Source organism: Mchenga conophoros, linkage group LG7 (assembly GCF_057382185.1).
Source record: "Mchenga conophoros isolate Kocher_MC1m ecotype Shallow Benthic linkage group LG7, M_conophoros_male_GT1.1, whole genome shotgun sequence".
NCBI lineage: Eukaryota > Metazoa > Chordata > Actinopteri > Cichliformes > Cichlidae > Mchenga > Mchenga conophoros.
Genome location: NC_140532.1, coordinates 56,491,135 through 56,507,614, shown reverse-complemented (window position 1 = coordinate 56,507,614; position 16,480 = coordinate 56,491,135). Strand labels below are relative to the sequence as shown.

The 16,480-nt window shown below is 39.1% G+C and overlaps 1 protein-coding gene across 1 annotated transcript; it reads right to left on the bottom strand.

The window, feature by feature from the left end:
* Positions 1 to 162: 162 nt before the first annotated feature.
* brap (BRCA1 associated protein) lies at positions 163 to 15,954 on the bottom strand. Its single transcript, XM_085280345.1, has 13 exons — positions 15,073 to 15,954; positions 14,735 to 14,896; positions 12,790 to 12,991; positions 12,350 to 12,539; positions 11,840 to 11,953; positions 10,112 to 10,260; positions 9,672 to 9,747; positions 9,421 to 9,559; positions 8,599 to 8,708; positions 8,434 to 8,523; positions 7,705 to 7,808; positions 6,888 to 7,027; positions 163 to 2,289 (listed from the first exon to the last, which is right to left on the bottom strand). The coding sequence occupies exons 1-13, from the start codon at positions 15,149 to 15,151 to the stop codon at positions 2,060 to 2,062; spliced, it is 1,785 nt and encodes a 594-aa protein (XP_085136471.1). The 5' UTR covers positions 15,152 to 15,954; the 3' UTR covers positions 163 to 2,059.
* Positions 15,955 to 16,480: the final 526 nt, after the last annotated feature.

The following is a 16,480-nucleotide window of genomic DNA, read 5'->3' as shown; positions in this document are numbered from 1 at the left end:
TAGTAGACTGCAGAAGGATTAGTTAGATCTGACAGTCTGCACTTTAACATCACAGCTGCGTAGTATGTCATTTCAACAAAGATCATTCGTCACTTGACGGCAACCTAGTATGCATCTGTTTCAGCTTAACACACTTTTTACCCCAGAACAAGAAAAACTTCAGAAAATGTTTTATTGAAAGTGGCAGCACAGTTTTAGTGTTAACAACAAAAAACTGAACACTTTCATGGCAATAAAACAAACAACAAAACCCCAGCATGAACGGATGTTTTCAGGAGCATGACTTACCGTATTTTGTTTTTAAATGAAAGCTTCTATGGCTGAAAAAAAACAGCTCTTTATCTCCTCTCTCAAAGCAGTCGCTACAGGTACATTCCAGCTTTTCTCTTGATGATCACTGTGGAAAAACATCTTTTCATTTAACTTTCGAGAGCGATACTATACTCATGTCTACAAACAACAGTAACCAGCAAGCTTGGTTCCTGTTGGCCGTCACTGGCTATATGCGTGAAATATCTTGTCAGACAATGTCACAGTTAGCATCTCAAATAACTGACAGCAAATCTCATATTTCTGAAATTATTATGTTCCTTTTAGAGGGCTGTAAAGAATCTTTTGCATAGAATGATCTTTTGAGTGGCTGTTTATAAAAAAAAAAATCAAAAAAAAAAAAATCAATGTGTGCTTTCTGCACCAGTTTTTAATTAAGGCCTTAGGGATTCATCTAAAACTTTATTGTGAACATTTTGCAAGGGAAAAAAATCTTAGTATTCAAGGAGGGAGCTGAGTCACTTATTTCATCATCTAGGTTATGACACCATGTTCAGGATTGTAACTGCAAAGGTCACAGTTGCTTCTGGTGTTTTTTCTGGTATGGTATTGTATTTAACACATAACCAGGGTACAACTAATGTACCCTGGTTATTTTAATAATTTCTCTGAAAATCTTAATGTTTATATGGCATAATAATACAGATGCTTATCATAATGTCTTAGAGCCAAAGGTCAATGTCATCAAATGGCACAATATTTGTAATTTAAAATCATCTTTAAATGGAGGAATAATAGAATAGCAGCCAGTAATATTAAGAGTTTTAAAGGGTAAATTAAAAAAATCATATTAGACTTTAGTTTTAGAGTCAATAACTACAGTCTTGGGAATATTATGGGAGAAATTCTGAGAAAGATTTCCAGGAAATTAGCTGGAAAATAAGGGATACTGGGACAATACAGATTGATGGAAGGAGCCACATAGTTTCAATAAATCATTAGCAAACATACACAATCCTTTGAACTACTTCCTGGTAATGCTGTAGAATCCTCTGAGGTACACAAGTTGTACTAGTGGTTGGGAATCACTAACCTAGATGGTGAAAACATGGCAAAACATGCTTCCTGCTCCTCATACAAAAATACTGTGCATTCTGTGAACACTGACTCCTGTCCCAATACAATGCACTGCTGAAAAAGGCATTTTCTCCTCCATGTTCTCTGACGAGTGTTTCTACTTAAAGTGGAGGAACAAAAAGAGAAACAAAAAAAACATTGGAACATAACAGATGAAACAGCCGAGTCCAAAGAAATGAAGGAAAAACTCAGAAAATGTGGACATAAATTTCCTTGATTCTTCTCTCACTTGTAAAAGAACCATCTTTGCATTTTAAGATAATAAAAAGATCACGCAGTGTTTGAAAAGAAGTACTATAATATGGTACTACCTGGGCACAGATGAAATATTTCTGATCAAATAAATATAAATTGTGATCAAAATATATACTTTTAAGTTTTGGAAAGAGAAGAGGACATTTAGATCACACTGATGTTTTGAGTGACTGAGCGATCCTCTCTTATGCTCTTCTTGTAGGAGCTAGGAGTTATGCTAGGAAAATGTGCAGGTAAATATTATCAACATTTACTCCTTCTTCCTGCCTTTACCCTATTAAGAATTACAATAATGCAGATACACATTGAATAAAGGGCTGGGCTCAGTCACAAACATGTCCACAGTGAGAAGCAGCAACACAGTTTCTAGCATGTTCCAGTTGAGTTTAGGCCATGCCTACTTCCTCTTCCTGCCTCGGCCTCTTCTGCCCCTGCCAGAGGAAGGGCCTGCTCCTGCCGAACCCAGAGCGCCGTCAGATGGGCTGGCTGGGATGTTGATCTGTCCCTCTTGAATTTCGCTGCGAGCCTCTGGTGGAAGATGTTCAATCTGCTGCTGGGTCTCCAGATAAAACATCACGTCTCTCAGCTGTTCCTGCAGTTCTGCTATTGTTCCATCTTTACGATCGTCTATAAAAGAAGCCAACAAGGAACAAACAGTGAACAGGTTAAAGTAGAGCTAAACGTGTTCATTCATTCACTCATATTTATCCAGACAGATGATAACAGTTTTAACTAACTAGCATTTATTGAGTAATGATATTATTTAAAGGCCCAAGCAGTGTCAGTTGCAGGAACCCTGTGTTTATACAGATTTGTTATTACTATTACTCCAACACTGTGCCCTTTACTTTTTTCCTGTTCAACAGTCAGTCTGCTTTACAGGTCTTAGATGTATTAAGTTGTGATCTTACACATCTAGTCATTTGCTAAATCCTCAAATGACACAAATAACCAAATGAGTTATGTGTCACTGAGGGACAGACAGCCATTTATACATATACAGTTTGCTGTGAAGCTCTATAAATTTAAACACTGTTGCAAAGTCAGCTGAAGTCCTCTCAAACACTGTTTGAAAATTTTCACCTGACAAACTTATCATTAAAAACATCAAAAGCTACTTTAAAGCATTGTGGGGGTGGAACTGCTGAGGCATTTACACGAGGCTGAACTCGTAAACACAATGTAAAAGAACAAATGCTTTGCTTGAAATGGACTTGAAACATGCTACTGATTACATGCAACCCCCATTGCTGACCTTGTTGCGAACTTCCATAAACATGTAGAATCGTAAGCATTAGAAAAGCTATACAAAAAGTATGGAAATCTACAGAGATTATAATCATAAGGTCTGAAGCTGACAATCTAAATAATTTCTTCCCTAAGAGCTGATGTGAAATACAATGTTCAGTGTTCTATTTCCTGTGCTGATCAGCAGTATACAACGAGGAAACAAGGGGCGTAAAGTCACAGATCTTGGAGGGAAATTCTCAGCCACACACAAAATAGAAGAAATGGGGGAGAAAAAAAAAGTGCAACCCTCCAACAACCACGTCACATTCCACACATCACTGGAGGTCTGCCTTTCAGCTGTTATTATTAGCAAACATTATCGCTGATGTATTAGTGTTGCCATATATGTCAGCTAATTAATCACAACAAATGAAAGCTGAGACTGGCAAAGGTGATTATCATTATATCATGCTGGCACTGTACCGCAGGCGTTCTGAAGACAGACAAGAAATTGTGACACTTGTGAAAGTGTGACTGGGAGAAAGGATACTCCTTCTTAATACCCTGCTTAGCCGACTGCCACCCCAAAACGACTTCTGGTGTTTTCATACAGACAAGCTGGTTGGTATATTATTGATCCCATTCAGCTGTCCTAAGTCAACTCCACAGTCTTGGATTTTACCAGTCTTGGACGTGATACTAATATTTGATTAGAATGCTGTCACACTTATGTCACTGTGGATTAAGTTTTTCCGTTCCTAACCCAGATTACTGATTTCTGCATATCCACCACCTACATATCAGCTGCTAATAAATGAAGCTGCACCACAATTACTCTAAACAAAGAAAAGACTGCTATACCTCTGCCAAGAACAGATCACTGTGTTAACATAATCAGTGGCTGCACTGTTTGCAAAAACCTGAAAGAGCAGTTCAGTTACTAAAGTTTACAGAACATAAGAAGTAGGGGTGCAACGATACTCGTATCGATATTGAACCGTTCGATACAGTGCTTTCGGTTCGGTACGCATATGTATCGAACAATACAAAATTTTTAATTTATTTTATCAACTTTCCTTCTGACGATGCTGTCTGTGTTGAGCGCTCAGTGGATCTGCGCTCGACAGTGCAGCCTAGGCGGAGTAGTCAAACGCAGATTCACTGAGCGCAGGGGAAGCTAGCGAGACAGAAGTTAAGCTCGTTGCAACATGGCAAATTGAACCTCCCCCACCCTCATTCAGATCTGGCGTTTGGAACTATTTTGGTTTTCATGTGACGTATGACCCTGAAGGTAAGCGAGTCATGGACTAAAGTAAAACAGTATGTTGGATGTGCCACGCAATGCTCAATTACATTGGTGGGAACTAGTGTGTTAGCGCAGTTAGCTCGTTAACGTGTTGGCCGTCCAGCCCCACGCACGGGGCGATCCGCGGTAGCTCGTTAACGGAGATTTGCCGTGTTGTGGCGTTAATGTCATTTCAACGAGATTAACGCTGACAGCACTAGTGGGAACACAACGAATATGACTGCACATTTACTCGGAGGTAGGGCTGTTCGATATAACGATATATATCGGATGATGATATAAAAACGTCTATCGTTTCATTTTACGCTATCGTTTGTTTCGTGGTGTCGCAAAATAAACTGTTCATGGCAATATTTTTTCATCGTTTTGATGGTCACTGTAGTGGCTATATTAATTTCTTAAAGTTCTCTCTTTCTCTTATATTTAATATAAACACACTACAGACGGACAAGCCCCTGTTTTTATGCGTTGTGGTTAGCAACAACGACGGTAACAGCATCGCGTGTCCGCTTGTTTATGTTCCACATAAACCTTTCACAATAAAGCTCACGATTCTGTTGAGACTTTTCAAAATAAACTGAATCACGTGAAAGAGCAAATTATTTACGGATGAGGATTAAAAAAGAGCCGCCATGTGCTAAAAAATTAACCATAGACTCAAATGTTAGAACAGGCTTTTCCCCGCAGTACACCTATCTATAAATACTCACAAAGAAAACTGCGGCCGTTACAACTTATGTCTAAAAATGTATCGTTTCATGCATCAGTTAAAACACTCAACTCCAGCTACATGACGCGCAGCTGGAAACACTTCCCGCAAGACGAGCTGCCCGAGATTCACAGAATTTACAGAAAATGTTACATTCTTATATCGGGATATCAGATTTTGGTCATATCGCACAGCCTTTTCAGGAGGACTGTGATCACCTCAATTCGAGCCCAGTCAGTTCTAACAGGAAAGAACATGTATGTCTGTGGTTCAGGAGGCAGAGCAGGTTATTAACTATAGCTTTGTGGTTCACCCCCCAGTCAGCATTCCAAAGTATTTCAAAGCATCCCCGGGCAAGAGGCTGAACCTTGAGCTTACCCCCAAATACATCCTTTGGAGTCTGAGTGTCTATGAGTATGCTTAGGTGAATTGAAAAAAAACAAAACAAACAACCAAACCAGGCACACACACACACACACACACACACACACACACACAGGTGTGTGACATTGGGTAAATGAAGCTTGTAGTAAAAAGTGCCTGAAGTAGCAAACTGCTATGCAAGTCCAGTCCATTTAGAATATAACATTCTGTGAAAGAGTCAAAACTGACATTTTTACTATATTTTTTTTCTACATTAACACACAGCACATGCCCAGGAGGATATTTGTTTAAATAATCTTGATCCTCACAACTGTGTGTGCCAGGAAAAATACAGGTATGGTGAAACTGTAAACCTAAAATTTCCATTCAAACCTCTGACCTGATACTTAACTTGCCTCAGGCAAAACAGTGATGAAAGCCGCCTTGTGTTGAGTCCAGAGCAAATGGTGCTCTGATAGTAATACACTACAAAGTAGGTGTCAGTAAATGCTTTACACTGCAGATTTTAATCATAAGTAAAGAAGATTTTAATAATCTGAAAATATAGACTGAAGCTGGTTTGAAAGCAGAGAGACTGCTTACAAAATTTATGAATCTCCTAAGTGTTTGACTCTGTCCATCTATATTAAAAACACTTCTTTGGTGTATGTGGTTCCTGTCTGCTTGCAGAATGACTGTACTCAGCCGCAGGCTAAGCAATTTGTTAATGATTTGCAAATATTTCTGTGCAAAGAGGAACTAGTTTCTCACTACAGCCCTGAAATAAAAATAACCCATGCTGTTTCATAGTCAAAGGTCCTTTTTTCATTTTGAGTATTTACATATTCTAAGCAACCAGCAGCCAATCATTGGGAACGGTCCTGTTACTCATTCTTCTCCACCAACCCGTTGCTCTAGATTCGCAACTACTTTCATCAGTTTCTGTTTAAAGCAATAGGTGATGCAATAGTGAACTAGCAGGCTTGAAGTTAAAATATCTAAAAGAATCCTTTCTGTACTCTGGCCACCAGTGTTGTACCAATTGCCTTTACCTCATGCATTTGGACCATATACACACTAAAATTAAAAATATACAAATGAAAACTAACAAGAAGTGTACAAAGAATTCAGGTTCACATTTATTTGTAGCCGGTGCTATTTAATGCCAATTAAAGAAAACCTTGAAAAAGTCTAAATTAAATTCTTCTATCAGCATGTGTAAACATGCTGTGCCAAATTGAACATGCTACACTTCCCTGTTGGTATATGTTACTCTGAACATAGGGTATCACAACGGTTTTAAAAATAAAAAATACAAATCACACATTAATCATGGAAATATTGCACTGCATTGTTCACTCTGAGGCTTCTTTCATTTGTGAATTTGGCAGGCTGACAAAATAATACGTCCAGCACTTGAAGCGTTTTTGTTTTTTCCTCTCAGTTGAAGCATCAACATCCTCAGAAGTTCCATTTTTTGCTGTGCTTCGACAACTTGATATCACCACTGTGATAAAACTGTTTATACCAGCATGCTACAGTTTTCAACCCACTGAGTTAATACAGAGCATCAATATTGAGTACTACTACATGACTTATTGGTCTCTCTTTACATACCGCTTTCTTTTGCTTTGCGTTCCTCCTCTGACAGCTGTACCTGCAGCTGTGCCTGATTGGCTCTCAGACAGCGGTTCATCTCCTGCTCCTCCGTCAGCTCTTGGCTCAGCTTCACCACTCGACTGTTCAACTGAGTGCATCTGAAAGTAGAAATGCAGCAGTGCTGCATGTTGTCAGGTTCCATACAAAAACAAGCCCTATAGATTATTTGGTCTAAAGTCTGGGTGTCTGATTGGGTTTAACTAAACTAAGAAGTTGTAATGTAAATAAAGCTTTTAACAGCAGAAACTTTGGCTTGTTATAGCAGGAAAAGCAATGTTACTATCAATTTGAGCCTGCATCATAGAAGTGACACACCCAATACCTGGTTGACCATGCAGCAACAAAGATTTACTGCTCCACTGCACATTTTGCAAGCCACAATGACAACTCTTCAAATAAGGCATTTAATCCTGTTTCCTCTGTAGTTCCAGTTATTTAAAAAAAAAAAAAAAAAAAAAAAAAAAAGCACAAAAATGGGATCTGAGTAAGTGCTTGTTAGGGCATTTTCAGCTGTCAAACAATCGTTTGCTAGGGAAATGAGGAATTTTCCCACCTCAAGACTACATATTGAGAGCCTTGGTTGAATTGTTTTATGTGCTGTGGGGATATAACTTTATCTCCTCCACTAAATAATTTTTAGAGTTTTAGTTTGCGTTATACACTCAAGTCTATAGTGCAACCACACTGTCCAATTGGTTCATAAAAAAAGAGCACAGATACCAACAACTACTGGGACCACTGAACACACAATATAAAAAAGTAACCGAACACCTACTTTTTCTCTATGCTCTGTTTGTCTTTGCTCATTTCTCCTAACCGTCGCTCTAGGTTATCACAGCGCTCCAATGTCTCCTTAAATTTCGCTTTCATGTTGTTTATCTGAAATATGTACAAAAAGATAGAGGTTAGAAAAAGGCAGCTGGGACAAAGGACCTGTGTTTTGCATTTCCACAAGAGGGCAATAGATAAATCGAGATGGACTGGGGTCCTATACTACTGCACATGTGCTGCTTAGCAAACCAATCCACTCTAAACTGCTAAGAAATGTACATTTTTATAAGTGAATAAGTAGCTGTAAGTGATAAGTTATATTAGTGTCTGTGGCGATTGTTCATTGTATTTGGGGCAGCTAGTGAGTCCTTTGCTCTCAACAGTTCTCCCATGAGTAGATATAAGCCAATACTGTTCAAGATGTTGTCAGCAAGAGAACATGATGAAACACAGTCTAACTTACAAGTGTTTACCTTTGTGTTTGCTATGAATTGTTCATTTGTGATTATTAGTTCAGATGTTGTATAAAGTACTTTGAGTGCTCCAGGAGAGTAGAAAAGCGCTAAATAAGAATCAGTCCATTTACCATACCATCCATGTGTATCAGTAAATCGAGTGGAATCTAGAGCTCGACTTCTATGCCTCAGTTTGGTTCTTCTAAACTTTACAGCCTGATATAAGTCAATATTCATTAAGGGATTGCAAAACTTGTGTTGCATTTGTCCACAAGTACCTCTTCAGCTGTCTCCTTCTCCAGATGAACAATCTTATTCTCCCAGTAAATTCTTTGAGACTCGAGCTGACTTGTCAGCAGGTATGAGTACTGCAGACAGAGAGAACTCATTTAGAACATTTTGATGTCGATTGCCGTTACAAAACAACAACAGCAGATGCTCACCTCTAGCTGGAGTGCATCAATTTTCTCTGCCTGGCAGGTGTCTCCCTCACACTCATACTGCACCATCTTCCCGTCAGTCTTACTGGCCACAAGCCGATGTACATAGTTATCTACAATACCAGCAATAGCCTTAGTCAGGTATTATACTTTCCAAAACACATTTCAAAAGACATCAAATAAAATCATTACAGACTATTCTGTCATTTTTACACTTTGCCTTCTTGTTTTTGGCTTCACTGTCTCTCTAGTTACTACAGGGCAGAACTGTTTGCTATCAGGACTTCATAAAAGCTGATAATGAGTCTGGCTCCAACTTATTTAGGTATTCTTCTGCCCCCTATGGGGAGAAAACTGATTATAGCAGCAAATTATTCTGGTAATTTACAGCCACCCTCCTTAAACAGAAACCATTCTGCTCATTTTCAGCTTCATACTTTTTGTTTTTGGAGTCTACCAACAACTTTGCCTGGTTTGCGGTTCAAAATAATCTTTGTATAACTTTGTATAAAGTGTTTTATCTCTTCTCCCTTAAAACCAGCTTTCTGGTGATAGGTTTGCCCTTGTAAACAGAAGTTTTGAAGATATAGCACATGAGGTTAGACTTCTGTGACTGAGATGGCCATATTAGAGCTATTCTTTCTCTATAACATAGACAGAAAGAACATACATTTAGCAACTGAAAAGCAGTCTGAAGGCCGAGCCCAATATTGAACTCCAGTACAGTATATGAGCATCAACTGCTGTAACAGTATAAGTACAACAGAAAATAAGAAAAAGCAGAACATGCATCATTTTAACAGCAGCATGCACAAAATCCAGTACCTCCTGCGTAGTCCCAGACTCGGTGATTGGTGAGCTGCATAGCGTAGGTATGCTGTGTTTCTTCAAAGTGCTTGTAGGCATGGCGGCTAACGTAGCGACCACATCCAATATGACCGCAGATCAAGCATATCCACAGATTCTATGAAGAAAGATTCAATGAGGGACAAAAAAAAAGAAGGTTAAAAGCAAAAATCAAGAAGATCAAGTGATTATCTTCTATTACACCACTGTGGGAGAGTGAAACCGCTTACCTCCTGCACTCCACATTCAAAGCATTTGTTCTCTTCAACTGGTTCTGGTGTTTGACAGTACCTACATACAGGACACCTGAAAACAACACACATTCGGCTTTGTCACAAACATGCAGTTGTCTTTTGTAAATCAGGAGAATGCATGTAAAGAGCAGGACAAAAACAACACATGGCACAAAATGACAAAGCCTGGAGAAATATCCAGTGGAGTGAATATCAGGTGAATGCATTTAAACTACATCAGAGAAACTATCACACATGATTGACTTAAAGCTGGCAGATAAGAACAGATCTTTTCACATACTTTGTTAAAGTAAGTCAGAAATAGGTTTTATTGTCTAATATCAAGTGTTTTAAATTGAGTAAGCAAAAATTAGCTAACTACCAAGTTGAAACTGATGTAGTAAATACAGGGGAACTTGTATGTGCATTCAACTCACGAGGCATCTTCCCAGCGCTGGAGACACTGGCTGTGAAAGCTGTGGTTGCACAGAGTGGTGAGGATGCCATTAACAGACTCGTCCATTCTCTCCAGGCACACAGTGCACTTGGGCAACTCAGTCAGCTCCATCACTGGAAGACTGGCTCCCTGAGGAGACGGAGCAGGAAGGAAAGAACGGAAGAAAGGAGGTTGATGATAAGAGACAAGAAATCACTTTAAAAAAATTCTGGGTTTTAATACTGAAACAACAGAGAAGGACTGATTTAAACGGACTTATATTCGTTCTGGCTGCACACAATGTAAAGGGTGTAAACAGCAAACACCAATAGGTGAGATGATATAATGTTATTTTTGTGCCTCTATTCTGAGTGCATGTAAAAAAAAATTGCAAGCGCAAATGTTGCATTTTGAGGAGAAAATGATTTTGAGGGAAGAAAAGTTTAATTTGAGCGAACAAAATTCATTGCTGCATGCAAGAAATGTATTTCAGTGTTTGCCATTATCCATATACACACACAATAACGGCCCCTCTCGCTCAGTTGTTGATATTTGCTCTTGCTCAGATCTCTGCTCTGTGTGCTGACCGACATCTGTGGACCTGCTCTCAGTGTGTCGTTCCCGCTCTCAACATCCCTGCTTCCTGCACGCTCAATTCTTTCTGTAAGCCGTTACAAGTGTGCCACAAAACCAACCAATCACAGACTTGGATACAAAAATTCTGACTGGAGACCAAAAGAGCCAATCAGCTTTCTAGCCACTGCATTCCGAACACACGGTCCAGAATGTAGCTAAATCCATTTTCGGTTAGTATGTTTAATTATTATATTTTAAAATATATAATTTTTATTTATTTATTTATTTATTTGCTGGTTTTAATCTAGTTTAAACTAAATCACTCCACTAGATTTAGCTACATTCTGGACCGTGTTTCCAGAATGCAGTGGCTAATGCACAGAGCAGATATGTTGAGAGGAAAAGCGACCCACTGAGAGCAGGTCCACAGATGTCTGTCAGCACACAAAGCAGAGACCTGAGCAAATCCAACAACTGAGCAAGAGGGACTGTTATTGTGTGAGTGTATATGGATAAGAGCAAACACTGAAATACTTTTCTTCACTCAAAATTATTTTCTCCTCAAAATGCAACATTTGCGCTTGCAATTTTTATTTTTAACATGTGCTCAGAATAGAGGCACAAAAATAACACCATAAGATGACAAAAGCACCTTTATTAAAGCAGAATGAGTAATATAAAATGCCAAAAAGGGGTTATATTTAAATGCAGTTCTTAGAAACTGTTGCAGTTTAGAGGAAAAAAAAAATCAGTATAAGTTATGGTCAATGTGATATTAAAACATTTTTGGCACACTGCCTGCTGTAAACCAGCTGTTTCACACCAGACACCACTGACAAAAAAAGTAAGTAATTGTAAAGCAATTCTATCTCCCAAAACACAGGATCTAATTAAAAAACACAAAGCAAACCAAACCAAGTTTTTGTTAATGGACTCTGTTGACTATTTTAAAAAAAAAGAAAAAAAAAAAAGAGTGACTTGTTTCCACAAATCACCAAACTTTTTTGTTTTTGTTCCCACCAATGCACTTGTAACATTAACTAACGTGTATCTCTAATATTCTCAGATAAATATCCTCTAATAACTTCACAAACACCACCCACCTGCTGCAGACTGAATAATGTGTAAAAGCTAAAAACCAAAAATCACTCACTTCTTCAGACTTGATGACCTCTGCTCGCTCCACATAGACCAGCTGGCACACTGCTTCCTCTATAGAGTTGAACTGGCGGCCATTGCATGCTGTGTAAAAACTGTCTGCGTCTGCCTACAAATAAGAGAGCCGGAAACGTATTGTATTTGGAACAGTTATATACAGTTAATTGTATTAAAGCAGCAGTTAATACTCTGTCATCTCTAAGCATGAAGCTCTCAGAACTCTGAATTGATCAAAATCCCAAGGTCTATTGCCAAAAAACTGCGAGAATAAAATAAAACTGTAAAAATCAATATTACTATAGTTGAGAAACAAAACTAAAACATTTTGCAATATGGCAGCATTTGTTTATGTTACAGAGAGGCTGAAAACCCTGAACTGCCTAAACCTCACATCAAGTACCAACAATTATTACTATTCATTGAATTTTTTGATGCAGGCTTACAAAAACATACACCAACATCCTTCAAACTTCACTTGCGGAGGGAAAAGTGAAGGAGATGATACCTGTGTGCAGAATTTAATGAGAACCATGTATTGGTTAGGGGTAGAGTCCCGTATGATCTTCATGTGCTCCATGACATCATTAAAAGGAGCCATGAGCTTCATAAGGTCATGGCTGGTCATGGTCGCTGGGACGGTGATGATGCACACCATAGCGCTGCGCCTGACATCTTCAGTCAGTGATGTCATTTTGCTGCAATAAAGAGCAGGGAAAAACAAGAAAACAAGAATTGTGACTAAAACGTCAATGTTAGCTTGAAATGGTGGAAGTGAAATTGTATCATTACATGCAGTTTGAGGTGGACTCTGGAGTTCGATAAAGAAAGCATCAGACTTTTATCAGCTGCAATTTAGCCGACAATGATCTGATAAAAAGTGCTCAAATACAGATCCCTATTGTTCACCTCATCACATCTGTCATAAACACACCAGATGAGACTCACTTGGTCTTGTAGAGGTGCATGATACCGTGAATGATCTCCACTGACGGGTTCCCGCTGAAGAAAGAGATCTGGTCCGGGAGCTGCTTGGAGGGTGAGTCCGGAGCTGTGCCTGTCGTAAACCTATCCTCTGCACCCTCCTGACTGTCTACACCAGTCTTTGCATCCTGAATTTCACTGTTCCGCTCCTCACGTCCACCTGTGTCTGGAAGAGAAATTCAGCAATTTAGATTATATATATTTTTAATGTGTATGAACAGACAAAACCAACTTACTTTCATTCCTGCTTACAAGAATTAAAAAACAGGTAGAATAGACATGCAGGCCTATTCTACGCCTAAATACGCCAAATGTTCTAATTATTTAAAATGGCTTTAAAATTCGTTGCTTCCTCAGCTCACATCTCTCGGAAGGAATGAAGTAAGATGTAAGTAGAGGCGAAAAGAGAAACTGAGGCTCTACAAACTAAGAAATGAGAGGACAAGAAAGAGGATGAATATGTATAAATGGCACATTTTATTTATGGAGGCCAAAGGTGACTTAAATTACTTTGAACATGTCATGGTTGTTGGTGCCAGAAGGACTGGTATGAGTATTTTAGAAACTGATAATCTACTGGGATTTTCCAGCACATCCATCTCCACAGGCTACAATTCAGACAGACTGACCAAAGCCAAACAGTTAGGTGGATGTGAAAAATGTTGTCTGCTCTGATGAGTCTAGTTTTCTTCTGCGAAATCTGGCTGGTAAGGTGAGAATTTCAGGCAAAAAACATGAAAGTATGGATCCTGGCTTGCATCAATGGTTCAGACTGGTGGCAGAATAATACTGTGGGGGACAGTTTCTCGGGACATTTAGAGTCAAGAGCCTCTCAGTATCAACTGATCATCGTTTTAACACCACAGCTGCTGATCTGAGTATTGCTGCTGACTATTTTCAATCCTCTGATGGCTGCTTCCAGCAGGGAGAATGACCTTCACAGACACCACATCTCAATCCAATAAAACAGCGGTCCCCAACCCCGGGGCCACCAGTCCGTGAGTCATTTGGTACTGGGCCGCGAGAGTTGCGGCTCTGCTGTGAAATTTATGGTTTTCAGGGTTTTTATCGTTACCTTGGTTTCCCTGGGTCTTTTCCCGTGTTGTAGTTGTGTGTCTTATTTTGAAAGAAATATTTCTGCATTACCATAGTGACCAAAGAGCATTAAGGGGCAGAGAGGAGGATGTTACTCTCAATGTTGTTGGCGCATTTCAGGAGGACACTGCTAATAAAGTTACACAATTACACAGTGAATCTGCATTTATTATTATATTTATAAAATACCACAGTTTTTGTCTTGGTCGTATCATTTTATTTTGTTGTATTTATCCGCGACACCTTAAAGGCCGGTCCGTAAAAATATTTTCTGACATTAAACCGGTCCGTGGCACAAAAAAGGATGGGGACCGCTGCAATACAATATATTTGGGATGTTGTGGAACGGGAGATATGTGTCACGAATGCGTAGCTAGCAAATCAATAGATTATAGACCAAAAACTGAGTAACATTTCCAGCACCTTGTTAGCCCTGTGCAATGAAGAATTAAGGCATGTCTGGATGCAAAAGGGGCCTGACATAGTAGGTGTAAACCTAACAAAATAGCCAGAAAGTATTGTGTGTTTTATACATGATACACAGTCACCTGATGACCACATATGGAAAAGATAGTGTATTTTACTGGTGTCAGTATTTTACACTTTCATTTTCTTCCCTGTTATTTCTCACCTGCCTGGCTTTTCAGAAATATTATTTACTAACCATACAAACGTTGACATTAATAGTTATTAAGATGCTGAATTAGGTTCAGTGTGATAAAAACACTAAAGTCTTGCACTCAGAGCTGACCTTTTATGCTTTTCATATTTTATGTCATATATAGGTACACTTAAACATCAGGAAAATTCTTACTTGGGCTGGGCTCAAAGGTCTCTATCACCATGTCCCCCATGGCTCTGCTGCCGATGTGCTGGTGCAGCACAGCTGATCTTTCCAGGTCGGTTTTTCCACTCAGACTGTGTTTGGCTAAACCCAGAGCTTTCTCCTGCAGCTCCTCCTCTGACATGCCTTCAACTGCACACGAGAGGAACAGAGTCAGGCATTAGCTATAATGAAGCAATTCGTTAGTTTGAAATTACCTTGTGAAAACAGTAAAACGACTAACAGTGGACAATTGGGTCTTCACGCCTATTGTTGGTTAGCTGTTTAACTTTCAGCAGATATTTGAAAATTAAGAGAATAAAACTCACCAGCGCAGTACTGGAAACCTTGTGGAAAAGGTGACTGGTCGGCTAACTCCAGACGAATAACGACCAGCGACACACTCATGTGTTATAACTGGGGATGCCACTTAACACAGAACAAAACAAGCCGCTGACAGCTGAGCTAAAAGAGCTAGCACGTAGAGCTAGCTGGATGACTGGCAAGATATTCAGTTCGTGTCTAATTACAGTAAGCAGACAAATACAGCAGAAGCAAAGAGCTTTCAGTTTAGCTTCAAAACTTTCATTTTATGCACAGTTTTTTTTCTTTCTTTTCCGCGCATAAAAACACAAATCAGATTTGTTTTGAATACTAATACAAGCTAGCTGTGTCGAACCACTTCCCCTTCTTCTTCGTCTTCTTCAGCTTTTTCTTCTTTAATTTGAGTAAGGCAGAGTAGACACTACAGCGGTGTATTACTGCCCTCTGCTGTTTGTTTTTTTTTTTTTAAAAAATTCTTGTTCCCTTTTCCCCTGTGGTGTGACAGAAAAAGATACTAAGAACAGATGGAGGCAGATTATTTTGCTGAGGCGACCCCTAAAGAGAGCAGCCAAAAGAAGAAAAAGATGATGGTGACTACTTTAACAGGAAAAGGTGTTTTTCCTTGTATTGCAAGGCAAAATGTCCCACATTATTTCTCCCTTTGTCGTAGCACATTGACATTTTTATGACTGACTCACTCATGACTGAAGTGCATTCTCATTATAGAGCAGTCTCTTTTATTTCCTTACAAGAAACCTTTGACAAGTAGACACATATGCTGGTCTTCAGATAAAACCTGCCTCAGAACCTCTTTAGAGACTTCTGAATAATATATATGCCCGCCAAAATATGAATATTCAATTTTACCTTGAAATGTTCTTAATATCTTCCACCAACCAAAAGGCCCCCAAAATTTCCATCATCTTCATTTTAAATACTGATAGCTGACATGGAGTTCAAATGCCACGTTCTCTGTCTCCACACTCTCGGATGTTCATCATCATCTTATTTTGGCTGCTCCCTCTAAGGTGTCACCACAGTGGGTTTTCTACCTTCTCTCCAGTTTTGTTCATCATCTTGTGTCAACTTTTCTATTACACTCTCCATCCTGGGTTTGAGGTCCTTTGTATGAGTGGTTCTTACAATTTGTTTAAAAATTCTTTTCTGTTCCCAGTGTTTCATCCAATCTTACTGTTGCCTGTGTGTATAGGAGAACTTCATGATTTGGGTTTAATCACCATGAACTGACTAACTAAATAACATCAATTCTCTGTACTTGTATTTTGAGCTTATTTCCAAAGTTTCAGTTCATTGTGTCTGAAACAAGCTGGTGTAGCTTCCCTCCTTTTAAAGCTAACTTCTTCTGCTTGGCTGGTCCTGTTAAACAGCATCTGTGGAGATATCTGTAGGACT